The following is a 27,478-nucleotide window of genomic DNA, read 5'->3' on the forward strand; positions in this document are numbered from 1 at the left end:
CTATGTGATTGATGACAAAAGTTTTATAAAATTGTTAAAAAAAGCTTAAGAACACCCAGATTCATTTGCGGAATTAATCAGCTGAATGAACTGTAACTGTGTCATCCATTCTGTCTCATTTTCAAGGTTTGTTACAGGCGCGCTGTTGGTGCAGAAGTGAGAAAATGAAAGGAGTTGTAACCATCCCCTTAGCTACAACCCACTCCACTCCTCTTCTCTGACTCACTATCTCTCATGTGTGATGTGCAGTTAGGGTGTCATGCAATAGGCTGATCTTTCTTCTAGATTATATTGCCAGCGGGCTTTTTGCTTCTAATTGGATTTTAGATGAGAGAGTGAACACAGGGGACAGTGGACAGCTACCGTTTAAGATTTCCATTGCAACTTTGGAGCTTGTGTCTTTTATAGGTTTAAAAGATTTTTTTTATGTGAAGGCATTTTCTGTTCTTATCAGCTGCTTTAGAGGTTAGACTTCAGAAATGCCATGTAGTCATGCCCTTATCTGCACAGAAAAACAGACAGAAGGATAGATTTTGTTTATGTTAAGCAGTGTCAGTACTTGGATAATAATTTTTGTTTTATCATTGATGTCATGTTGGTGAAATATGAAAAAGGAAATTGTTTTTTAGTTGAATAAAATATGGTGAAATATCTTGGGGATATATCTTTGAGTCGCTATGGAAACACCTTTCATCACGCACATTGGCTTCAGTATCCATGGATACTGTTCTAGTAGTTCCCTAAACTGGAGGCCAGGACCCCTACGGGGTCCCCGCAAAATGGGCCGTTAATAATATATTATAGATTGAATATAACTGTATCTAAATATATTATATTTATTAGCAGCTCACACACAACTTTAATCTTGGTAGATAAATTGAAACATTTCTGTAGATATTTCCTTTACAGTATTGTTGATTGAACTATGCTTGCTAACATTATGATGCTTCAATGCATTGCTTCAAAGGTAAGCTTGTACCTCTGGTCAATAACATAATAAATGTACATACATATTCTCTCTTGATGTTCATAATGTTGTGGTGATGTTTATTGGTTTGCTGTTGTCCACATCGCTGCCTCCACCGCCGTAAGGCATTTTTCCTGTTTGTTGAGATCCTTTCAAAACAGAATAATTGGTATAATTTCTTGAAGTAAACAAAGTTTCTGATTTTCCCCTCAATCAGTTTTTGAGAGTTTAGGTGTGAGCATATGAAATGTTGCACCTATTGACCTGGTCTCCTCTGCTCTCATTTTTACCACCACCCACTCCATTTTCTAAATCAGTTTTGTGTTGAAATGATTTATGACCCTGCCTCCAGACATAGGTTCAGTTGGTTAGATAATTTAGTAAAGTGTGCATTGTATCCATTTTACTAGTGATCCTGTGGAGTGATGTGATGCAATCGCTCCAGAGCTCTGAGAGATGGTCAGGTGTTTCCATGCATGTATACAATAGATCAAGTGGAAACATGTTATTGTTGATGTCCGGCCCATGGGAACGAAATGTTCAAAATGCAAACCTTGATTTGAATATCCCCAGAGAACTGTAGGAAGTGATCCAGTGATTTTTTTTTTTTTTGCCCCAACCATTTCTAAAAAGAAGGGGAATGGGGCAATATTCTATTGCAGTAATAAAACGAATGGCCTGAGATTTTATTTGAAATCATCACAGTGTGAGCGGCAGTTAGAGGTTTATTCAGCAATTTCATATGGTGTTGGGCACCCAATTAGAATGCATAAACTGGAATGATGGGTCAATATTCTCAAATATACTGTTATTTGTCATGCAGAGATCAAATAATCAATTAAATTCAATGAGTCATGATATTACATCATATGTGGAATCATATGGGGCACGGCAATAAAGCCAAGTGCCATCTTCAAAAGGCTGAGGGAAAGGCCCTACCGTGCTTGATATGGTAGGGCACTCGTTTACTACGCGGCCGACTTGGGTTTTATTCCCCGCCCAGGTCCTTTGCCGGCCCTTCCCCGTCTCTCTCCCAACTCACTTCCTGTCTCCTTCACTTTCCTGTCTGAGAAAAAACAATAAAGCCCCCCAAAAATACAAAAATAAATTTTAAAAATGTGAAAGCCGAGGGAAAGCAGTGTGACTGTTGTTGGAGTGATGTCCCTTCAGGCAGTGGTGTAGTCTACTTTTTATGGTGGGTATACTGTATATTTGAGCATTTTTTGAAGTGGGTATACTGTATTTATTTGTGCTATTCAAATCAATGGATCAATCAATTTTAAGTGGGTATACTGAAATCCCTGAAATTTAGAAGTGGGTATACTCCGTATACCCGCGTTCTACGTAGACTACACCACTGCCTTCAGGTCATTTTTGGAAGAATTCTGTCAATATTCTTTTACCCTGATTGCATATAGTGTTGATCTTTTTTGTGAAAACGGCATGAAATGTTTAAACACACAGTTGGATGCCGTACATCCATTGTAATGTGTCATCTGTGCATATCTTGTACTGAAAACCTTAACCAGAGCATGCTCATGAGTAGAATTTAAGCTGTAGATAAGATAAGCCTTACATGCAGATAATGCCAACACATCAGGCACAATAGTGAAATGCAGTACATTTCTTTAAATATATTTTGTATGTTATTAAATATCAGGAGAAATAACAGGCCCATATATTTATTTTTGCATAATGTGGACGCTGTATGTCTATGTAATGTGGCAACCTGTCAGTTGAAAACGGTAACAAATTAGTGCTGGTCCTGTTCGCCTGTGCTGAGGAACCTATCCTGTAGAAGCTGATCGTTAGTTGGCTATGCATGGGCAGCTATGCGGTAATGGATTCTCAGAAATCCCAGCACGGCTCAGGGGAGGCAAACACTTATCAGGGCTTACCTGACCTCAAGTCAAGCTCCATGCAAACAACCCCGTTTTATTTATGTGTCAGGATGTGCTGTGTGTTGCATGTTAGACTTCTTCCATATTACATCATACCATCCTCCACAGCGGTTCAGAGTGACCCAATGTTACGTTGGCGTAGAGACTTGCTCAAGGAACAACGGCACAGTCACTTATTGACCCTTATGTACAGTAGTTCTCATAGCGAACATCAGCATCAGTAATTAATTCTTGCTGATGAAATAAGGGGCAATTCTATATGACGTTCCTTTTCACTATGCAAGGATTTTAAGATATTGTTTTTTTCCTTTTACTTCCTTTTTTCCTTGTCCTTTAAAATGCTCATCAATTTATTTCCTATGCCAGTGTGTGTCCATAACTGGCTGTGATTTATATCAAATAATCAAGCCTAAATAACTGATTAGGGATAAGAGTATCAAAGATCTTAACTTTCAAGCTATATTGTTAACTACACAAATACTGGGGTTAGTAGCCTCAGGGATAGCATTAGTTAAACCAGAAATCTTTCAAAATGTTTTATAGTGACAACTACGTAGTGTTCTGTGACATGTCCTGAACTCAAGAGATAATGCAAATGTTTGTATCACTATCCTTTGGACTTTGAGTCGAGGTGATATCTGTTGCTTTTACAGATGCCTCAAGCCAATTTTAAACACGATTGTCGAGTTTATGAAGACCCTGATCTCAAATGTTCTGGAAATTACTTACCGGAAATTATTGCTGTTTAAGTTTTCATAGTTACCACATTGATTCTCGGAAGACTTTGAATGAAGAATTAAATAGAAGGCTTTGGCATGAAATATCGGGTGAACTCTTTCCCCAACTTGAATACAAAGTTGGATATGAAGAGTCAACAGATGAGTTCATTGTTAATATTTCATGGAGATATTGCTGTCTAATTAGACTGAGGAAGAGAGCGAGACTCTACAACACATTAGCAGTACATCTTCCACCAAATGATGAAAAAAATATTACGAAGTTGGTTTGTAATGTAGCCTACTGTAGAGGGTTTAGGCAAGATGTTTAAATCATCAACAGAAACTCAGCACAGATTAATGAACTGTGTTGCGACCCAGATAGTCTGTCGTGCAGGAAAACTAGCAGCCATGGGCCCAGGACAAAGCAATCAGTATGGGCCCCCTACCAAATATACACAATGTAATGAGGACCCAATTCTAGGCTCCCTATCTCCGTTGGCCCGGGACAACATACCCCTTTGTCCCCCCTTGTCAGTGGGCCTGACGGACTCAATAACAATGTTCCTTTGATGAAGACATCCTAGGCCTCCATATCTGAACACTCTATATCTGGCACAGAATCTCCATGGAAAGTGGCGTTGACTGTTGTCACAGGCTTTTTTTCACAGCCGTTTCAGCCTGTAAAGTAATTACTTGGCCATGAATCACGTTCAACATGCTTCTTGGCTCCAGTACGTACCACCACAGCAGCGCCTGTCTCTCCTGCTGGGATTGTCGGTGTTGGATCACTGGTGGCCTAAAGCAATTTAATTACCTCCCAAGTCAAACAGGAAGTCAGTACCTAATGGATTCCTTTCAAGGATGTTGGTCAACAGTGGTAAACAAATTACCTCACCAACTATTTAGGCCTAAAATAACATTGGAGGATTTTTTTTCGTATCCCTTACTTGACTTTCATTCAGTGTCCCTGTGTGTCATTTGCATGCATCGCCTCCTTCCATTGTCAAAAGGGCTGTGAGTTCACACACCATAGGTGATGCATATAATTGCTCTCCGAGTCATTCAGTGTAGAACAGTCACACTGTGAAATGTGTTTTAAATAAACCTCTCAGTGAATGTTCACAGATTATGGTTGCATATAGGTGCCCAAGGTTGTCAAAGCAACCTTTCAAACTCCTGCTTTTGTATGTTTTGGACCTTGATGTGTGAACATTTGCCACCTTAGTATGAAGTGGGCACCTTGTCCAACGGCAATGTGTACAGACTATAGACATGCTTTTTAATGCAATTCATTTGAATGCACTCCATTTTGAAAACATATTTCCCTTTTCCCTGTACACCTAAATGCTAGGGTGAACATTTTACCTTGTCTTGTATGATGACTGAGTATTTGAGTAAATATTTGAGTGAAGTATACCTAAGTGCATCTTGAGGCACAGGGCTGGTGCAGCTTCGATTTCTGTGTGAATAGTGGGATTTTTTCCCTTGTATTGGATTTGGGTGACAGACCTTGCCTTTTATGAGATATGAGATTGTTTGATATTTATTTGTCAGTCTTTGTAGGGGTTTTAGGATCTGCAAGATGTTGTTATCTTGTCACTCTGTTTAATTGCATTGAATTCACACTGCCCCCCCCCCCCTTTTTTTTAGCTCCAGAGAAATAATTGGATCGCATTGAGCTGACTGACAGCTGACTAACTGGCATGTGTCTCCTGTTTTCTGTTCACAGTATGAATTCAAAGTCAAGAACATCAAGAAGAAAAAGGTCAACATCATGGTCTCGGTAGATGGGGTGAAGATTGTACTGCGCAAAAAGAAAAAGGTATGTTATTGTTATATTTGTGCTCACTACAGGAATCTGCTGTTTGAATATATAAAATAAGCATCTTTCGGCACATCTCACCTATCTTTTTTTCTTATTCAATATCATTACTTTAATTGTAATCCTACTTGAAATGCTTTTCTTTGTTTACTCTGTGTCAAGAGAGGTCAAGATAAAACGCTAACAGTTTGATTCGAATAGAATTTATTTGTTTGTAATCTTGTGTTCGCAGAAGAAAATGTTTCCTCTTAAATGATATTGCATTTATTTGTCATTTTTATCCTGAGGTTATTTGTATGTAATAGGAACTATTACGTAAATCGCTACACTGTATATTTCCAACCTAAGCTCTATTGATTTTTAAATGGTCTTCCATTGAGATCCTACTTAGAGAGGGACAGAAGTGCAGAAGTCAAGAAGATCATATCTGTTGTAAGACTGTTGTGAGGAGTAACATTTCCCTCTGTTAGTTCAAAGGGTCGGCCTATCTACTGAAGGATGGGGAGGTGGGGCCAGGACAGAACAGAAGAGGCAGGCAGGTACTTCACCCCATAGAATCAATTGCACACTTCAAAGACGTGATGCTGTGCTATGCGAATCAGTTGTACCATACATGCAGATGGATTGCAGGATATAGAAAGTGAGAGAGTAAGGGGGTCTGCACGCCTGCTTTGACAAACGCATATTTTCTGCACAGCACAATTCCATCTACAGTGAGTGTGATTAACAATAGACTTCAAAGAGAGCCACACTTACAAAAATAGACTGAAGTTGCAATCTTCACATCAAGCTTTGGTGCTGGTGTGGAGACATGCATTAAAAGCAATGTAATTTGAACTGTTGGGTTGTAAGCACATAATGCCACCATGCAAAAATATTAGGCCACATATACAGCAGCACAACGCACAGCAGAAATTGATAAATGTTTCTGAATTGTATGTGTGATTAATTGTAGGCATTGTGACAAAAAACTGGGAGCACAGTTGTCGGGAGTTTTTTCCTGTCTTTCTTTCTGTGCATGTGCCGGAAAGTGGGGCAGCCTAATTGGAGGAGATTGTTGTGTGTCAGGAACAGAGGGCAATCGATACAACTTGATGAAACAGGAAAGAGGGCGTATCTACTCAATCTATGCAGAATCTTGACGTGTAATCTTTCAATTTGATGCGACTACTGCCTTGACTACGAGACGGGGGGGGGCCCAGATTTGTTTTTGTTTGCTGTTGTTTTTTTTGTTTGTTTAAAGGGACATTGTGCAGGAAATGGTCAAAAAAGGTACTGCAACTATGCTGCTTATTGAAATTGGGCTGCCTATTGCCAAATTTGATCTTTACATTAAAGTTTACTAAGTATTAAACAAATATTTTCTAGTATGGTCCAAGTACAGTCATTTTTGCAGCTAAAAATGCCTATTTTTGGAAATTCAAAATGGTGGACAATGGAGAAGTGTATCATGTATGAAAAGTGCAATTTTTCCAGTCATAATGAAAACTTAGAATTTGATGCTGGTGGAAAGTATTCATGAAAAAGGTAACATTAGTGAATGGGCAACATGAATTCTATAAATAAACAACTACAAATCTCACACAGTGTCCCTTTAAGGACCAGGAGGCGCGTTCTCATTTGTGCGGTTCCTCAAGACACTAATTCAGTTTGAACATGTCTTTCAAGTTGTATTAAATTAGAGCTTAAAGACCGCTTAAGGGTGAGTAATGGAGTCCTCAGTGCTTGCACCTCTTTAGTCAGGACGTCCTATGGCTCCAGGATACCTGTTCTCATGTGGGCCAGCCAGACATCATCAAGGCCCAACACCCAGGCCCGGATTAAGATGGCCAGAGGCCCCTAGGCTACCAGTGGCTGTGTGTGCCCCCCCCCGAGAGCAGATTTCATGACAAATTTACATAATTACGAGCTAGGAATTGACGATAACATGTCTGCCAACTGTTGTCACACAACGGATATGTTTTTCAATAGTGCATCTTGTCACAATTCTACAATTTTTTACTTTTGGCCTAGCAGGGGCCCCCTATAGGCTGCAGCCATATCTAGCCTGTGCCTAAATTCGGCCCTGCCGAATGGCCTGCCTCATCTTACCCTACCACCACATTTTGTTTTCCTTCCTGTGAGACAGGCCTTTTCACTGAGCTCAGCGGCAGCTGACTGATGCTGGATATTGTATTCTAGTCCTCAGGCCTTGGACTTTTGTCCCTCTCGCTCCACACGTGGCCGTAATAAGTCACTCACTCTTTGAAAAAGTACCTAAGGGTGGTGTGTGCTGTGAAGGTGGTTTAGTGACAGAGCTGGTTGAGTGACAAATCTGGTTTATTTAACCCAAGGCTAGTAATACACCTGTCTCTGAAAAAGATCCCACTGTCGGTAGTTAAGAGAAAGAGAATACAGCTCTGGGTTTACAGTTGCCTAAATAAAGCAGTTTCATGCTCGCCCACTTGAAATATAACCAAAACAAACTTTTGTAATGTAACTGAAACAAACTTTGAAAATATAGTCCCCATGGTACAAATATGTAAGATATTTCAAGTTCAGTGTGGGTGGAAAAGTTCAAGGCAATGCGGTGAGATTCATTATTTTTTGACAGATTTGATGGATTTGTGCATTTAACTTGACCCTGTATGTTAGCTTGCAAACATAATGGCTATTTCTGAGGAGGTGATGTAAGGATATTATGATACAATTCTGGACAGCAGAGTGCAACACTGGTTTGCAAAGTTACATAAAAGACAATGTAACCAAACCTATGGGAACACACAAGAAAAGGGTCTAACTTTCTCAAAGCTGGTGTGCAGAGGTCTATCATGTGTGACTGCTGTACATCATCACACACGTGTTCAACTACTTTATTATTCAGCTCATATTCAGTTTGTGTGGGGTAGAGGGAATAACCGTTGAATGAGAAGATCATCAATCATCCATCGTCTTTTCCAGGGATTTGCCCTCCATGCCCTCCAGCAGCATCACCACTATCATCATCTGCCTTTTTCATGCAGATGAGCTGCTGCAGTGTAATTAAGATTGGAGCATTTATCAGTTTCTGGTGCTTTGCAGGATGTTTAGATTAGTGTCAGGCTGCTACGTATGTACACTGTAGAAAAAGTGCAGTGAAATAACGATGCTGCTGTTAACTATGAAAGTGGAGGTTTTCTTCTTGTTGTTGTGGAGGGTGGCATGCTGTGATGTTTTTGTCGATAAAAAATCAGAGAGTAAACGTGCCAGATGTTGGCTGCAAGATAAATGTGCTGTTGCTGTTGGTGTAATCTACTGCTGCTACTGTATGTCATTGAGTAGTAGAGTAGTAGAGTGCTTTATTGTCACTATATAAATACAGTGAGATGATGTTTGGAAGCAACCCACAAATGCCCACAAAATTTGAGATTTATCAACAGTATAACTAATGTGATAAGAAAAAATTAAGCTATAAAATATGCAATCAAGTATTCACATGTCCAACACACACACACACACACACACACACACACACACACACACACACACACACACACACACACACACACACACACACACACACACACACACACACACACACACACACACACACACACACACACACACACACACACACACACACACACACACACACACACACACACACACAGTTGAGAGGATTTCCTCGTGTATTTATGTTCTTTGCCCTCTTGCTGTGTTCCAGAAAAAAGAATGGACTTGGGACGAAAGCAAGATGATGGTGATGCAAGACCCCATTTACCGGTAAGACTTATGACAAAATGACTCAGACATGACTTGCAGCCTGCCCCAAGCGTTTCTCCATTTCCTCTGATGTTGCCATCCTCACTGAGGCCTTTGGTTGTCATGTGTTCATGCACTTCAAAACAGAACGGGTGGATTATCATGTCAGCACGTTACGTTGAAACTATGCTGAGAGAATGCGTCAAAAAGCAACAACTTCATCATTGCTCATGCCAAAATCCAAATGTGAGCTTTTAGTTTATTTCCCTCTGACCAGTATCACTTGTTTTTTTTATGTTAGTTGCACCAGTATTTAAATTTCACAAACAATTTAGTACATTTTGTGGTTTTCCCACTGCTACTCCAGAGGCTTAACAACATCCAGCACTTTGTTGATTTCGATGAAGCAATGAGCACAAGGCACTGACCAGAATAATTTAATGAATGCCCTGGTATTGAGTGGAGAGCCCTCTTTCCTCCCACTCTGGCACATTTCGGAGGTTGTTGGTCTTCTGGAACCTGACCCATAAATGTCATATCAAGACAATTGGATTGGTGAACACATCCAAGTTTTCCTCCGGTATGAAACACAACCAGTAGTGTGTACGCACGCACGCACACACACACACGTATACACACACACGTATACACACACACACACACACACACACACACACACACACACACACACACACACACACACACACACACACACGTATACACACACACGTATACACACACACACACACACACACACACACACACACACACACACACACACACACACACACACACACACACACACACACACCTGGGTTTTATCACGTGTCCAAGCCAAGGTGAAAATGGGGAAGTTTGAATGCGTCCTCGTCCGAGGCGAGATGAGGCAGGCCAGTCAGCAGGCTGAGGAGAGGGCTCCATGTGTTGTTTGCCCTGCGTGTCTGTCTGTGGGAGCGGCGATAATGAGAGGCTGTGGTGGGAGTCCAAATGACCGGATTAGAGGCTCAGGACTGTTTGGCTGCTGCTTGGCATCCTCCTCCTCAGGTGGCTTCTCATGACCACTGAAGATGAAGATGGCCGCTGTTCTGTTGCCAGCCTGTAATCTTTCATTAACCCCCACTATTCCCCCTCCCAACACGCATGCAGCATGCAGGCACACACACATGTGTGCACGCACGCGCACACACACGCACGCACGCGTGCGTGCAGACATACATGCACACACACAGACATGCTCACACATGCACACCCATGCGCGGATGCGCACACACGCAAAAATATACATGCACACACGCAGACATGCGCGTGCCCACACACACACACACACACGCATGCACACAGTGTGCACTGTAGGCATCCACACATACAGAAATGTATGCATGCACACATGCATTAGCCATGCAAATACACAATACTCAAAGGGTCAAGAGACCTCAAGACTTAGACAAATTCATTTACACACTGTATGCTCGGCAGAATTAATCAGTACACACACACACACACACACACACACACACACACACACACACACACACACACACACACACACACACACACACACACACACACACACACACACACACACACACACACACACACACACACACACACACACAGACTAACTAACAAGGAAGAAGCGTCCCTCGGGATCGCCATAGAAGTAAGCATGGAACATTTCTATCACTCTAACTCTGTCGGCGAGTGCTGTGTGAGGATGTTCCCCTGAGAGCTATATGACAAGCCAAACAGATGACAGAGCTGCAATAGACAACCCAGCGTGGTGGCGATGCCACAGCCCGGGGCTTGCGAAAGCCCAGGACACACTGGATGAGAAACTTCTGTCTCTGTTTTGTTTTCGGGTCCTTTGCTGTGTTTCTGTCAGCTGGGTGTACTACTGTTAATATTGCACTGGCTGCTGGCTTTGTTGTTTGGTGCGATTGTGGAATTATATTGAACAAACAGCCACTAAGCTCTGTGAAATTGTTAGAGTCTGTGAAACGGCATGCTTGTACTGATTTAATGTGATAAGGGCTCAAAATAATGCCTGGTCTATTCCCAAGTCATATTTTTAAATTTGCAGTGAATTTATATTGGTACTGTTGTATGGCAAGTGGACATTTTGTTTTATTGTCATGATTGTGATGTAAGTTACTGTTGACCTAAGGAGTATGCCAAGAACCGTGCTAAGTAATAAACCAGGTTCAGTTAACTTTAAGGTAGTGGCAAATCATCTAATACAAGAGCCCGGAGTCCTTATGTTCTTAACTAAATGACACCTGTGGCACGTCTATTAGCAGATTTACCTCTTTGTGCAGGTTAACTTAGCCAGGTTTACCACTTAACCATGTTCTTGGAGGACTCGCCTAGTCCTCAGGATTGGTGCATGAGGCTAATGCCTTGTGTACTGATCAACACTGCATATGCATCAGCTAATGCCTCAAGCCGTGTTCTGTTCACATCAGGTCAAGGCCGCTTCAGGGTCTGAAATTCAGAGGCTGGCCCCCAGAGCCTGGATTAAGTCCAAGGCTTCAACAGCAATTTCTATCTCAGCACTAAAAAACTAAGCACCAGCCAAAATGCTCTCAACGTAGGGTTGCAAAATCATTAAAGTGAGCACAAGCTGCCCTTGCTCTCAGGTAGGTGTGTGTGTGCGCGTGTGTGCGCGCGCGTGTGCGTGTGCGTCTGCGCGTGTGTGTGTGTGTGTGCGTGTGTGTGCGTGTGTGTGCGCGCGTGTGTATGTGTGTGTGCGCGCGCGCGTGTGTGTGCGTGCGCGCGCGCGTGTGTGTTTCTGTGTACGTGTTTGTGTCTGTGTACGTGTTTGTGTGTGTCAGGTGTGTGTGTGTGTGTGTGCGTGCGTGCACTTGTGAAGGTGTGTGTGTGTGTGTGTCTCTTGCGTTATGATGTGCTCACGGCTCGCCCATCAGCTTGACTTTTTATGAATATGGGCCCATTAGTGGCTATATGTTCATTACATGTGCGCCATCATCCCAGTCATTAAGTTGACGACGGGGCTGGGCCGGGCTGAGGGAGGTGAGGCGAGGGGGGAATGCGGAGTAAGGGGAATGGGCTGGAAGAGCAGCAGTGATCCATCATCCTCCTCTACCATCAGCAGAGCAAAGCTAACCTGCCACAAAGACACCACTTCCCCAAGCTGTGTGTGTGTGCGTGCGTGCGTGCGTGTGCGTGTGCGTGTGCGTGTGCGTGTGCGCGTGCGCGTGCGCGTGCGTGCGTGCGTGTGTGTATGTGTGTGTGCACACGTGTCATGTGGGAGTAATAACCCCCCGCTGTCATACTCTAGTGTAGTGCGTTTATCATCAGAGGGAGACATACCACTGAAAAAAGTGCAGTGGTGGCTGGCTGGCTGGCTGAGTGACTGGGAGGGTGGGTGGTGTGGTAGGGCTGGACTGGCCATCTGGCATAGTGGGCATTTCCCGGTGAGCACTGCACCCTTGTGGGCCCCCTATTTTCAGGAATGTTTAAAAAAAAATGTATATACAGTCCCAAGAAAAAGTTTGTACACCCTTTGAAATTTCTTACCTTTCTGTTAAAATTGGTCATAAAACATGGTCTGATCTTCCCGGAAATCACAAGAAGGAACAACCAGAGTCTGCTTTAACTAATTCAACCCCAACATTTACAAGTTTTCATATTTTCATTGGCCATAAGATGTAAACATTCACAGGACAACAAGGCATAAGTAAGTACACCCTAGCATTCAATAGGTTTTAACGCTAAATTAGTCACAATAACCTCAACCAGATGTTTCCTGTAGTTGCAGATCAGATTAACAAAACAATCTTGATGTATCTGGTCTCCCTCTTCTTTAGAAAACTGCCTCTCGTCAGCAAGGTTTGTGGGATGTCTGGAGTGCATAGCTTTCTTGACTTCATGCCATATAATCTCAATTGTTTTTTGTCAGGGCTTTGACTGGGCTATTCCAGAATGTGTATTTCATTATTCTGAAGCCATTCTAAAGTCGATTTGTTTCTAAAGTATGGGTTGTTGTCACATTTCAGGACCCATACTCTTGTGTGCTTCAACTGTTTGACAGACTATCTCACTTTTTTCTGTAAAATATCTCGATAAACTTCTGAGTTCATTGTTCCACTGATAATAGCAAACTGAAAAGGGCCTGAGGCAGGAAGGTAGCCGCATATAATGATGCTCCCGCCACCATACTCAAAGGTGGAGATGATGTTTTGGTGAAGGTGTGGTTCTCCAGTTCTCCTCCAAACATGACATTGTGTGTTCCCCTGAACAATTCAACTTTGGTTTCAACGTTGGTCTACAGAATATTTTGCAGTAATTCTATGAAGCATATAAATGCTTTTTCGCAAACCTCAAAGGTGCAGCAATATTTTTTTGGTCAGAAACCCCATTAATTTTAGATTGGCAGAATGAATCCCATTTTTAGTTATTCTTGGTTACATCTCCTCTTCTGAGTATGGTGGCAGGAGCATCATTATACGCGGCTACCTTGCTGCCTCAGGCCCTTGACAGTTTGCTATTATCAGTGGAACAATGAACTCAAATGTATTGTGACATTTTACAGAAAAAACGTGAGGAAGTCTGTCACACAGTTGAAGCACACAAGAGTATGGGTCCTGAAATGTGACAACAACCCATACTTTAGAAGCAAATCGACTTTAGAATGGCTTCATAATAATGAAATACACATTCTGAAATAGCCCAGTCAAAGCCCTGACAAAAACAATTGAGATTATATGGCATGAAGTCAAGAAAGCTATGCACTCCAGACATCCCACAAACCTTGCTGACGAGAGGCAGTTCTCTAAAGAAGAGGGAGACAAGATACAAACAGATTGTTTTGTTAATCTGATCTGCAACTACAGGACAAGTCTGGTTGATGATATTGCAACTAACTGAGGGTTAAAACCTACTTAATGCAAGGGTGTACTTACTTATGCCCTGCTCTCCTGTGAATGTTATGGCCTTATGACCAATACAAATATGATAACATGTAAATGTTTGGGTGGAATTAATTAAAGCAGACTCTGGTTGTTCCTTCTTGAGATTTCCGGGAAGATCAGACCATTTTTTATGATCAATTTTGACAGAAATGTAAGAAATTTCAAAGGGTGTACAAACTTTTTCCTGGGACTGTATACAGTATATATTTCTTTTACATTTCTGAAAATAGGGGCCCACGAGGGTGCGGGGCTCACCGGTGAATCAGTTCTGCACAGCTAATTATGAAGGGCCCCTTTGAGCCAGAAGTGCCCGGGCCCTATTTCTCCCCCACTCCAGCCCTGGTGGATGGTGTGGTGTGGTGTGGTGTGGTGTGGTTGCAGCCGGGATAACATTACTGCCTGCACCTGTCTGCTCTGTGGCTCCGCTGGAACCCCTGCTGATGCATTACAAGTTGTCTGCCTTTTGCCCAGCAGCACTTGATCGATGGCGTCTGGGAGATGATTGTGTGGTTGCACTCTACTCTACCAGACCCCCTCTAATGTCTCTCTGTGTTTGTTGACAGCGAGTAACAAGTTCAGCTGATATGCTTTTCTATTTGTTTCTGTCCACTTCTTCTTAAGTGTTTTCTCTTCTTGAACGGTTTAAAGTCAAGCACACACTTGAGAGGAACGCTTTACTTAGCAGCTTTACTTTCTTTTTTATAGTGAAAGGTTCAATGTTCAATGTTTTACTCTAGTGTTTAACTGTAATGTTTCATCATCATGCTTCAAGAGAATAGTGTTGAGTAGTTCACCAAATCTTTCTCAATTCAGCAGTCAATCTGAACTCATTGATGGAAATTTAAACGTTTTCTCACCTGATTTCAACTAAATAGATTGGCTTGTCAGTGATGGCATTTTTTACACTGATGTTGAACAGAGATAATATAGGGAAGACTATGTGTTTTGGGTCCTCAGGAATTATGAGCAGTGATTGAAAACAGACAGAGGTGTTTTTTCCCCTGATGAAATACTCCTCCTTTCACAACATATTTTGTTTTGTTACCAAGCTTTGACACTAAAACAGCAACTATCCTGATTTCATCCGAGATTAAATCAAAGGGCTGAACTGAAATCACATACTGTCCTGACTGGGGAATGCTGTTTGTCACCATGGACGTCTTCTTCCCCTTCTATGTATTGCGACATTTGCTTAATTGGAGCTTTACATAAATAATGCTAATATCTGTCGTGTTGACATTCATTAATTAAACACAAAGACAAGGAAGCATGAATGTGTCAGACAGAAGAGAAGTGCCAAATAAATTAGCTGTTGCTGTCAGAAAGCAGGACAAAATCTTCTAATGAATGTGAGTGGAGATTCGCTGTGGCTCAGGGTTTAGTTGTTTTCCCCTTTGTCAATAACATTTTCCACTTGATCATGAAAATGTTGAAAGACAGCACTCAAAAAGATGGATAGATACAATCCCTGAGATGAATTGGCTATGCCAGGAGAGTCCTCTTGTAAATGCTCAGCTCAGCATAGGGCCATGAGAAGCTTCTTACTGATTGGTGCCAGGTCAGATTATGGGCTTGCCATTTTATCATATTTCAGCACGACTTTCTCTCATCTCATCTGGCTGATGCAAACCCCTACAATGCTTATTTGTGACTGAATAGGCAAGGTAATTCTATCTGCAAGCCTTGGTAATCCTCCTCGCTAATCCAACCTTTTCTTTTCTCTGAACAGAAACACATTTTTACTTGGAGTGTCCCTAAACATTCACTCATTGTGTGGCTTCGGTCTTGCTGTACTTTACAGTACAAAGACCTGAAGCCAAGTGAAGCCTACCAGGGGCACACATGAACTTTCTGCCTTTGATTGCTCTGAATCCCCCATGTCAGGGTTTCTCCTGGCACTGTCTAGTTAAGGTGGCCACCTTGACAACAGACACTCGTCCACCTTGACAACAGACTCTCCTTGACTAGATCCCCTGAAATGATACAATTGTTGGATTGCTGATGTCATTTCTAAAGTTGCTTTACTTGAAAAGAATGGTCGTCGCACACTCGGAACTTCATGCAGTTACATTTCATAAGACCAACGTTTCGGCTTACGCCTTCATCAGGGTCATCTGAAAAGTTGCTTTACAAAAACTCTTTATTTTTCAGGTTTCATTTTGTGGGTCATATGACACTGTACAATATGGCCTTTACAGCCATAATGGTCTCTGACACCGGCTAATCTACTACCCACCTTGACTTGCGTATGGTTTGAACCTTTTAGGTGGGTGTGAATACAAATCGCTGAACTTTGGTTCAGACCGAACAAGTGGACCGAGACTGAGCTGACAAATCTGATTCGGTCCCAAACAATGGAACCCTTGCTGGTGCAGGTCTTTTGGAGGTGTGAAAGCAGACCGCAACTAATCGATTTATTTTCAGTTGAGTCAGAGGTTGCTTTTGTACAATAGTATGGTAATTGTACAGTTGCAAACTTTTGGACTTCAATTTTGGATGTACCACTTTGTATGCATTTAGTTTCTGAACAAAAGCTGAACGACCTCAGGGCGCGTGGCTTTGTTGAGAGGTTTTGGTCTGCTTGCCAAAATCTACAGTGTGAAAGCGAACCGCACCAAAATGGGGAAAAAAATGTTCAGACCAAAGCTAGTGAACCCTCGAACTTTCCTGGTCTGAATACACCCTAACAAATGTTCTGCATGAGACACTGCATGTTGCTGTCCACCAAAGAGATTGGAAAATGCCTCGCTTAGAATGGCACCACACACACTAAGGCATTTCTTATTCCAGCTTTTAATTGGTGTTAATATGCCATGGCGACCGCTGAAATAGTAATGACTAATCAATTTCAATGTGTATCCCCCTCGGGTGATTTAATACCAGAGTATTGCGAGTTTGTCACAGATTAAAAACTTTTCCTGTTTTTGGTCTATTTCCATGTTTATGTTCCTTGTTTTCACACACACACACACACACACACACACACACACACACACACACACACACACACACACACACACATACACACACACACACACACACACACACACACACACACACACACACACACACACACACACACACACACACACACACACACACACACAATGTGTGTGTAGACCTTCATTGCTCCCTCATGCTTCTCTCTCACACCTGCTCCAAATGTAATACCTGCCTGCATTCCTTTTTGTTGTTGACCATTTCACTCCGGAGATTCACTATCTACAACTCTCAGAGAGACCACTGTAGATGCAGTGGTGTAAAGGCAGCTGGGTCAGGGAGGTCACACAGCCAAGCACAGCTGCGGGAAACTGTTAACAGGCTACATTTACCGATGATAAGTGGTCCATTTAAGGTCAACCTTTCGACCTCCACATAGGTGCTGGACTAGTGCAGGTGTTTGCACTCCCATTGGCATGTCTCTGCTTTACACTTGGATCCTTTTCCCAATTTCTAGGAAAGAAGGAAGGTCTGTTGACCAATATTAGAAGTCCTAAGTCCAACATTTGGACAAAGGATATACTGTACATGCAAGTGCAGATGTATTACCTCAGCATGTATAGTTGTTTCCATGTCAGACACCTTTGTGAGAATGGTGTAACTTGTTTTTTTGTAAAAGATTGCAAAAAGATGTAGGAGATTCCAAGTCAAAACAGATGATGAGGATGTCACCGACCATGCTTAGCAATCCTCTTTCTGCATGACAAAAATCTACGAAATTCTGTGTTGGCTTTTTAATAATGGATGTGTTGGCTGATGACTCACTGGTCTCCATCATCCCAAAGCCTAGCAGTGACGCACAGTAATGTAGGGCTGGTGTTTGAAGAAACAGCATTGTACGAGATTAAATGAGATAAAGGTTTCACAAAACACTTTAATCAGTTCATCCATGATCTTATTAGAATAATCGTATTAAAGTGGGTGTGAACAATTAGTTGGAATCGCATCCCTTTTATTTATTTGCTATTATTTAAAGATTTGAGATATTTATGGTAAGCTGTCAACAGACAGCAATCCCATGGCTCTTTGGTCTGGACTGTGTGAACATGCCCACTGATGAGGGATTTGTCCAGTAAATGCTTGGCTTGGCAAAGCAGCCTTGAAAAAAGACGTATTGTCAGTTCTTGGATGAGAGATTTAGCTCCCTCTTAGAAAAATAAATAATTTCTGAAAGAGGTGAGGGAAGACTCCCGTTCAGCCTGGTGGGAGTTCTTCATAGTTCACCAGTGATAGAATCCTTCTACTACGGCCCACATCTTTTCAAAAGCCGCCTGGATAAAATCCAAGACGCCACAGAGTGATAAGAAGACCATTTAATCATCTCCTCATTGATTCACCATTTTATCGCAGCAAACCCCTAAAGCATGAAAAAGTTCCCTGCCTCTCAAGTATAAAAGGGCATTTATTTTATCCTGTCCAAAACGTGGGGCCATGTCCAATGACATTTTAAAGTTAATGGAGCCCCCCAAAACTAAAAGTTGTCAGCAAATGTCCCGTGCATTAATTAAAAGCAAACCTTTCCAAAGCTTGGCCTTTATCGATAAGGACCTAGTGGCCCATCCTATATACACTACTGTCAGGGCCGTATGATCCATAAGGGCCAGCGGCACAGTGCCCAGGGGCACCAACCATTTTTGACCAGTGAGGGGGCACCACAAGACACAAACTTAACAAATATTGTTTATAGAGGGGACTCCAGTGAGGTATTAGTGCCCGGGTGCACCACATTGGCTTAATACGCTCCTGAGTACTGTACTGTATTGTAGAGTGTTCATAGCTGTGCTGCCTCATCTCTTGAGTGAGAATGAATATTAAGATTACCATGTCTTGTTGTTTTGCCCCGTGGGTGTCTATTTATCTGCTACACAAGGATAACCTTGGTGCCTCCTTTGAAAACACTGATTGCATAGCCTACTGCAGGCGTTTTCATCAACAGAGTGGGCTCTCTAAGGCCAACAAACACAGAAACTGCTGACAGCATGCCTGCTACTGGACTAGATACAGCCAGGGCCGGATTAATGCACAGGCTAGATATGGCTTCAACCTGGGGGCCTCCAGCTGTCAGGGGGGCCCTGATTGGCCTAAAGTGAAGAAGTGAAAAAATGCAGAATTGTGACAAGATGCAATATTGAAAAACATTCAGTACAGTTGGTAGACATGTTATACAGCAACCTGTAGCCTAGGCGTCCAGGCCATCTTAATCTGGCCCTCTTTAGATTCCATGTTTGTATGCGTCATGTGTCTTGTACCCTATATGTAAGGACACCCATCTTTCTTTTAAACTGCAAAACTAGTTTACATTTGGGTACAAATGAAGTAAATTGAACTGAACTGAACTGGATACAGCTACTCCGTGCACAGAGCAGTGCTCATTCACATAACACACAGTAACAAGGACACAGTAACAATGTGTTGTTGTAAAGTTCACAAAGACATGAGACAGGTAGCCCAGGTGAAAAAGTGGTTCAATTTAGTACAATAAAAGCACGACTGAAGTGTACTTAGCATGTTAAAAGCGCACTCACACTTTTTGTGCTAAGAAAAAGTATGTTTACAATATGCTTATTTAAAGTGTACTTAAAATTAGATGTAATTAAGTTGCTCTAAAAGAAAGTAGGCCTACACTTTGCGAACCATACATAAAGTGCACTTAGAAGATGTTTGGCTAAAGTGTATTTAGAGGAATATACTAATAGTGTTCTAATAGTGAACTTACTAAAAGTGTATTTTTTAATAACATATTGCAATTGCACTTTTTTTAAATGCACTTTGATTATACTTCACCCAAGTGACTTCGAAGTGTGATTTTCTATAGTGCGCTTTAAAGTAAATCACTTTAACATATTGGAAGTATACTTTTTCTAAGTGCACCATGATTATGCTTCATCCAAATATATTCAAAGTGTGCTTACACAAAGTGCATTTACCCATCATGCATCATCATGCATGTACCATCATGCAATGCACTTCTTGGAGCTAAATTTTTCAAACAGAAATCCATTTACCTCTAAGGAATATCTTTGGTTTGCATGAAAATATTACTCATTGTTATATTCTGCATTTATTGTAGGAGTTTTAACATTTTAAAGTGGTACACAAAAAATGGCCATGTTCCCACCGTCATTATGATGGTCACGTATATGTTCTGGTATATATAGACTCACACTTCCCATGATATCATGGTGAGAGGTAAGTTGGAACTAGTTGTTCAAACAAAGAATTAAGGGTCACCATTCATGATTAATTCAAATGATCAACTACAGGGAGGTGGAACAAGAATGAAATAAAGTGAAATGTGTATCTGAAATCCCTGTAACAATGCAATGATTGTAAATATCAGTCGTGCTAGGCATGCATACTGTATCACTACTGTGACATGTGGCTGTGTGTAATGTACAAGCTCTGAGAGCCAGTATGGATTGTAGTATTACATCTATATTATTCGTTGTACTTGGGAGTGTACTGTAAATATACTTCAAGCATACCTGTTAAATATTTACAATACTTAATATGATATACTTTTTACATACTTAAAATGTTCCAATGTAGTCCAAAGAAGCATGAAGTTAATATACTTTTATTGTACTTCTAGTAACAATAAAATGTTATAGAAGTGTACTCAAGCACACTATTAATGCCATACGAATGCATGACAAGCGTGTTTGGAGCATACTTTCAAAAGTATGCTTGTAGTGCACTTAAAGTTGTCCAAAAGCGGTGCCAATTTAGCATCCTCAGTGTGCTGCAAGTGTGCTGAAGTACTGCTTTAGTAGTGCTTCAGCGCACTAATAGTGCAATGAAGCGCACTTTAAATCGCCGAAAATAGTACACTTTGTACTAAGTACGGTCAAAAAAAGTACACTTTAAGTATATGGGTTTTTCACCTGGGAGATAAGGACAGTCTGAGTAAGACTCTCAGACTTCAGGTCTTGTATTATTAGTATGTGTCCTTTTCATGACACGCAGATTCAGAACATGTTTTCGGAAAAGCATGTGTTTTGCACACCTTCCATAGCCAGTATTAAGTCTGGTTGCTTTGACCCTGCATGCAAAGCACACACATATTGTGTGTATTTTGTATTTGTGTATTTATGTAAGCTGACAGACACCTTAATGTCCTTCAGGATTAATACATATGCTCTACTCTACTCTACTACACTACTTTACTCTAGCCTGTAGTAGGGCAACTGCAGCTTTTATCATCCTAATTAATTAGTCCTCCATTTCCGATAGTGTTGTTGTAATTATTTTTCTCGTGTTGCAACCATAAGCCCCAGTGTGTTTCTCGAGGCCTTGACTTCCACTTCATGGTGCACTGCAGAAAGCCTGTACATAAGAGGGAAAACACTCATCGTACTCCACCAACAAATTAGCCACGTGAGACTGCCATGCATAGAGACAAGGCCGTGACTAATAAATTGTGAGTAAGCAGGTGATTTCCGAATGTTACAAGCTGGCAGTAGCCTAAGGCATCAGCTGTGTGGTTCTTGATTAAGTGTCTCCCAGGGGGGTAAGGCTGGAAGGAAGGCGGGCAAGGGAACTCCCACCCCATCTCCATGTGCATTACTGCGATGTAGGCAACATGAAACTGCAGCTCATCTCCTTTTCAGAGTATTAGCACATTGACTACTACGCTGTTTTTGGGAATATTTGGCTAGAACGCTAGCAATCCAGACCGTGCATGATGATGTTTAGAAAGCACAGTGGAATATATTTTGTGTTAGAGCTACAGAGACATACTATGTGAAAGGCAAAGTTCCCGGATGGTGCAAGTGGTTTTGTTTCTAAGTGCCTCGACTTAAACGACATGGCAAGGTGAACAATAGCCTTTTTTGTAAATTAACTGGGTTTTTTTTCCTAATGGAAATTTAGCCCATCAACTTTTATGTGTGCTAGATCAATGGACTTTTCACTGTGTTTTTCATTGGCGATGTCATTTTTAATCACAAATTTTTAATCACAAAACCACTAAAGGTGATTAGGAGTGTCTGGTTTCGCGAGACAGAGATGTGAAAAGTCCTCATCTACCACTACAGAGGGCTGGCCAGGGTAAACAGACCCCTGTGTCCCGGACAGGCCGATAAAAACTGTAAACAATCGCGTTTTGCCGGGAGATGGGACGCAGCATGTAGACGGACTGCATTCCTCTTTGTTATTTTCCCTTTTCACGGAGCGAACGCTGCCCTGTCCTTCCTGCTGTGTTCACGGCCGAGTTGCAGTAGTGCTCCAAGCACAAAGAACATGACGCGGCTACTGATCTATAAGAAATCTGAAGGGCAATACTGTACAGGGTGCAGACATACTCAGCAGCCACCCTGTCTGTCATGTCTGAGAAACTTTCTCTTACTTTTTTGTTCAGGGGAGGAAAGGTAAAGGAGGCATGAAGTGGGTCATAAATAAAATCATCGCTTTGCCCCCAATGCCAACTCCCTAGTGTACTGTAGGCCTTTGTCAGGATACCTATAAAACATTGTCATGCTGTGGGTGAGAGACAGAGGGCTTTGCAGTAATACCTCTGGCTTACCGGGCTCATCACTGGAGATTTCTAAGCCCACCGCACCTGACACCTAACTTCTACAATACGAGCTTAGTAGAATCAGTGTAAAGCAGCATAATGCATCGGAATACCAAAGTTGTTCTCAGGAGTCAGCTTCTGTTTTTGAAAAACATCCGTTCTTCACAGTAGGTTCAAATGAACTTTAATCCAGAGTCTTTTCTAGGTATTCCCTGTTTTAGCACAGGGGTTTCCTTCATCCTAAGTGCATAGTTCATTGTCAGTCAGATGAGGCATGTTATTGTTGGCCTCGGGTGCTTTTTTTAGACTTCAAACCTTTTGGCCTTGTCATTGATTCTTTGCTAAAAGGTAGTGGATCAAGGTCTTAAGTTAGCTACTTGATGTAGCATTGTGTAAAAATGGTGTCACGAGTCATATTATGATTCTGTCACTACTGTGCAGTGGTTCGGCAGATCTCTCCAGTCTGTTTCAGATCTTGGCCACGCATCTTGCGCCAGACTTAGGGCATCAGACTGGTGGGGGAAGTAATTAACCAGTGCTCTCCCCCATCCTCTTCCATGACTGAGGTACCCTGAGCATGGTACCGTCCCGCCGCACTGCTCCCTTGGAGCGCCATTGGGGGCTGCCCCCTTGCACGGGTGAGGAATAAATTGAATTTTGTTGTGTGCAGTGTGCAGTGAACACTTGTGTGCTGTGGAGTGCTGTGTCACAATGACAATGGGAGTTGGAGTTTCCCTGTTGGGCTTTCACTTTCACTTATGGGGAATCACTGTAAGACTGCTGAGAGCTGTGGATGGGTATAGAAGATGATGGCAGCTGCATTACGGTGCATGCACACCAAGATGTTCGTGTTCACTTAACGTCTCCGGGAGCATCGCGAGTCCGAGAGGTTCGCGGGCTGCCTTTCACACTGCACAGTCAGCGTTCACGTTCTGTCCGCGGGCAGCAGCCATTCATTTTCAATGAGAGCCGCTCATTGAACGCGGACGTCCGCACAGGAAAATAGACTCGAGTTCTATTTTGAAGGAGAACGCGCCCGGTCAGGACAGACATGCGCTGCGCTTACACCACGCTCCTGTGTGCAAGGCATGATCTGTTTTGATGTATTCTAACCGTTTCGGACAGATAACAGACACATGAAGTGGACGTTAAGTGGACGTCAGCGTCGTTGGTGTGAATGCACCATTAGCAGCAGCAGTAGCAGCAGCAGCAGCAGTAGTAGTAGGATGAGGCAGTGGTGGTCTGGGGTGGAGTATAAGCTCTCATTAGTCCTGTCACTGAAGCAGAGAGGAGCGAAAGCTCCAAGCTTAATTAGAGACCAGGGCTAGACTGGACTGACCATCTGGTGTAGCGGGCATTTCCCGGTGGGCCCCTGCACCCTTGTGGGCCCCTATTTTCAGAAATGTAAAAAAATATATATATATTTTAAACATTTCGGAAAATAGGGGCCCACAAGGGTGCGGGGCCCACGAGGGGGCGGGGCCCACCGGTGAGACAGTTCTGCTTCGCTAATTATGAGAGGGCCCTCTAAAGCCAAAAGTGCCTGGGTGCTATTTCTTCCCCAGTCCAGCCCTGTTGGAGACCTTCGCTACCAGTTCTTTGAGCAGACACGGCACTGCAGTCCTCCTGCCTCTGGCACCCTCACTCCCACACTGTGTCGCCTCCCTGCGCTCCGCTCGATGGAAGACCTGTTTAATCACTGACAATTAAGCGACACCGCACCACAGCAAACACAAATGTGTGGTTAGACACCGCCAGTGGTCATGGGTCAGGGATTATTGAGGTGTGCACTTGTTGGGCTTGACTTTTTCTTAGTTCATTTTTTTAGAGTGTCCTCCCTGCCATTAGTGGAAATCACACGTGTGTGTGTGTGGTCTGAAATGCAATGAGCACAGAAATGTTGTTGTATTTCATGATGATGCCTTGAGCAACGTCAGGGTAAAAAGTTAACTATAACTTACTGAGCTATTGTTGATTATAGACATAAAACTTGGACTGATGGGGCTGGGATGCTCTTGTGGGCTGTGTTGAGCTGTGTGTGTGCACGTGTGTAAAAGTGTTTGTGTGTACGTGTGTGAAAGTGTTTATGTGTGTTAGTGAGGGGAGTAGAGAGGGGTATATGTGTGAGCAAGGAGGTGTTTGTGTGCAACAGAGAAGAGAATGTGTGTGAGAGAGGATTTTATGTGTGAGAGAGACGGGATGTTCGTGTGTGGGAGAATAGCATGTGTGTGAGTTAGGGGGTGTTAGTATGTGTGCGAGAACAGTACGTGTGTGAGAAAGAGGGGGTGTTAGTGTGTGTGAGATAGGAGTACGTGTGTGTGAGTGAGGGGGTGTTAGTGTGTGTGAGAGAGGAGTATGTGTGTGTGAGAGGGGGTGTTAGTGTGTGTGGGAGAGGAGTACGTGTGTGTGAGAGGGGGTGTTAGTGTGTGTGGGAGAGGAGTATGTGATGTGTGAGAGGGGGTGTTAGTGTGTGTGGGAGAGGAGTATGTGATGTGTGAGAGGGGGTGTTAGTGTGTGTGGGAGAGGAGTATGTGATATGTGTGAAAGCCTGTGTCAGCTTCCCCTGCCCAGCAAATGATGTGCTGCTTACTCATTGGGATGCCACTCACAGGCTACCACTGGGACCGTGTCGTCTGTACGGTTAGCACTGCTGAATGGACAATTTTCTCTTGTTTTTATTTTTTCCACACTTTATTTATTGCTCCAACAAACGCAAACAGCGTGCATTGCCATTATCGCTGATTACAATCACGCATCCTAATATTATTTGTTTATGGCCTGTGGATATGTGCTCAGTCTTGAAGACGACGCAGGTAATGGCCTGTCATTTCTGGTGGTGTTTGATCTATGAATATTAATTTCCAACACTCTAATTTGTGTGAGCCGGGGGTGCAGTTTTGCATAATATCGTGTTTTCGGCATACAAGCCATGGGAAGGCAAATTCAGATGAGACACGCATCTTTTTAATTACTGTTATTGAGCTAGGTCTTCAGTATTTAAACATATCTCCTCCCAACTTAGTCACCCTGTCCTGTCTTCTTGCTGTCACGAACTGTTTGGTCACAAACTCTTTGAAATCTGGTTCATGGAAAGTGCAGCTGCCAGGATGTCGTACTCCCGCACCAAAGCGGCCCGAGCTTCCCATGTGAAGAGTGGGGAAATCTGTCAACTAACATTGTATTGACCAAATAGCCTTAAAGGTACACTGTGCAGGAAATGGTCAGAAAAGGTACTGCAACTATGCTGCTCATTGAAACTGGGCTGCCTGTTGCCAAATTTGATCTTTACATTAAAGTTTGATAAGTAATAAACAAATATTTTCTAGTATGGTCCAAGTAGTCATTCTCGCTGCTAAAAATGGCTATTTTTGGAAATTCAAAATGGCGGACCATGGATGAAATGAATGAAAAGTGCTATTTTTCCAGTCATAATGAATACTTAGAATTTGATGGTGCTGGTAAGTATTCATGAAAAAGGTAACATTAGTGAATGGGCAGCATGAATTCTGGAAATAAACAACTAAAAATCTCACACAGTGTCCCTTTAAAAGGAAAGAGTTTTTGCCACCGCACAGTGTTTTGCCATTCGTTTTTGTCATTAGTTTAGCCTCTTTAACGAGATTCCTCCCCACACATTTTCCAAAGGTTTGATATGAATTACATTTTGTTAGTGCATTATTTGTCTCTACCATAATCATGCACCTTCTTGGCCAGCCACCTCTTGGATTCACCATTTTGTTTAGGCAACAGCTTTTTAAATTCAATACACACACATACACCATGTATCATGATGGTGGAGCTAAATGCAATTAAGCCCTTCATCAGTAAGAAGTTCCATCATAATAAGGTTTATATTTGCGGGGCTTTGTGAATTATCTTTAAGTTTCGTTCTTTTCTCTGCAAACTTTCTAAGCAAGAGTAGCCGGGCAACAGAGCTCGAGGGGCTGTGGCCGGCCTCGACTCCAGTGATTCATGTAACCACAGACTATTACTGTAACCTCATTTCTTTTCTGCACTTTTTCTGTCACATTGTTTTATTCCAGGTCATTTTGTACCACCACCACCCTGCCCGCCCCACAGGAAATGTGTATTGGTCGGAGGAGGGACCAAAGTAATGGGGGCAATAAATATTTTGTGGACGTTTTGTATAAATAGAAGTAATAGTATAGCCCAGGAATGCAGCAAAATCCTCTTGTGCTGCCCATATTTAAATCCATGGAAGTTAAAAACATATTTCCAGGTGTAAATGGGCTATATAGGGCCAACTCATATGACTTGTGATCAAAAGTGAACTGCACTGAGTTGGTTATGAAAGTGGAGTTTTCAAAATGAAACCTCATGCATTTGTAATATTCCATTTCCGTTATCACATCATTGGATCAATACTTTAATACTTAGTCTGCCTTTAAGCATGAATGCTTCTTCATTGTTAAAAAAGTGTGTGTGCGTGTGTGCGTGCGTGCGTGCGTGCGTGTGTGTGGGTGGCTCTGTCTGTCTGTCTGTCTGTCTGTCTGTCTGTGAGAGAGAGAGAGAGGTGGGGGTGTCAGATAGGAACAAAATATCAGAGAGAGGGTGTGACGGGGCAAGTATGCACCGTCACTGCAGCCAGGTGCTGCTTACCGATGCAAGTTGCCTTCATTAACATTTTGTTTTCACTTCGGACATTTGTTTGGCTTTCTGCCACATTGTTTTCTAAATATGTTTTTGTTTCCCGTTGAGCATTGTTTCATCATTCCAGTCACCATTTCATGTTTACAGTTAGACTCCCGTAATGTTTCTAATAGCATGCTGAAACACCAAAACACTACGGTGAGGTTTACAAACCCTAGCGTCATCTGCCATTACAACCCCTTACAGTTAAAAACCATTTCATCATTGCATCCCGTTTTCTTGAGTTAAAATA

The 27,478-nt window shown here is 42.4% G+C and overlaps 1 protein-coding gene across 2 annotated transcripts in view; it reads left to right on the plus strand.

Moving 5' to 3' along the window:
* Positions 1-27,478, plus strand: part of nos1apa (nitric oxide synthase 1 (neuronal) adaptor protein a) — a 142,007-nt gene that overhangs the window by 33,688 nt on the left and 80,841 nt on the right. The window contains exons 3-5 of one of the 2 annotated variants that reach the window (XM_063201219.1): positions 5,317-5,409; positions 5,880-5,948; positions 9,092-9,150. In XM_063201219.1, coding sequence (XP_063057289.1) covers positions 5,317-5,409; positions 5,880-5,948; positions 9,092-9,150 — 221 coding nt within the window. The remainder of the gene's footprint in view (positions 1-5,316; positions 5,410-5,879; positions 5,949-9,091; positions 9,151-27,478) is intronic. The other variant, XM_063201220.1, reaches the window with a different exon arrangement.

Source organism: Engraulis encrasicolus, chromosome 6, assembly GCF_034702125.1.
Source record: "Engraulis encrasicolus isolate BLACKSEA-1 chromosome 6, IST_EnEncr_1.0, whole genome shotgun sequence".
Classification (NCBI taxonomy): domain Eukaryota; kingdom Metazoa; phylum Chordata; class Actinopteri; order Clupeiformes; family Engraulidae; genus Engraulis; species Engraulis encrasicolus.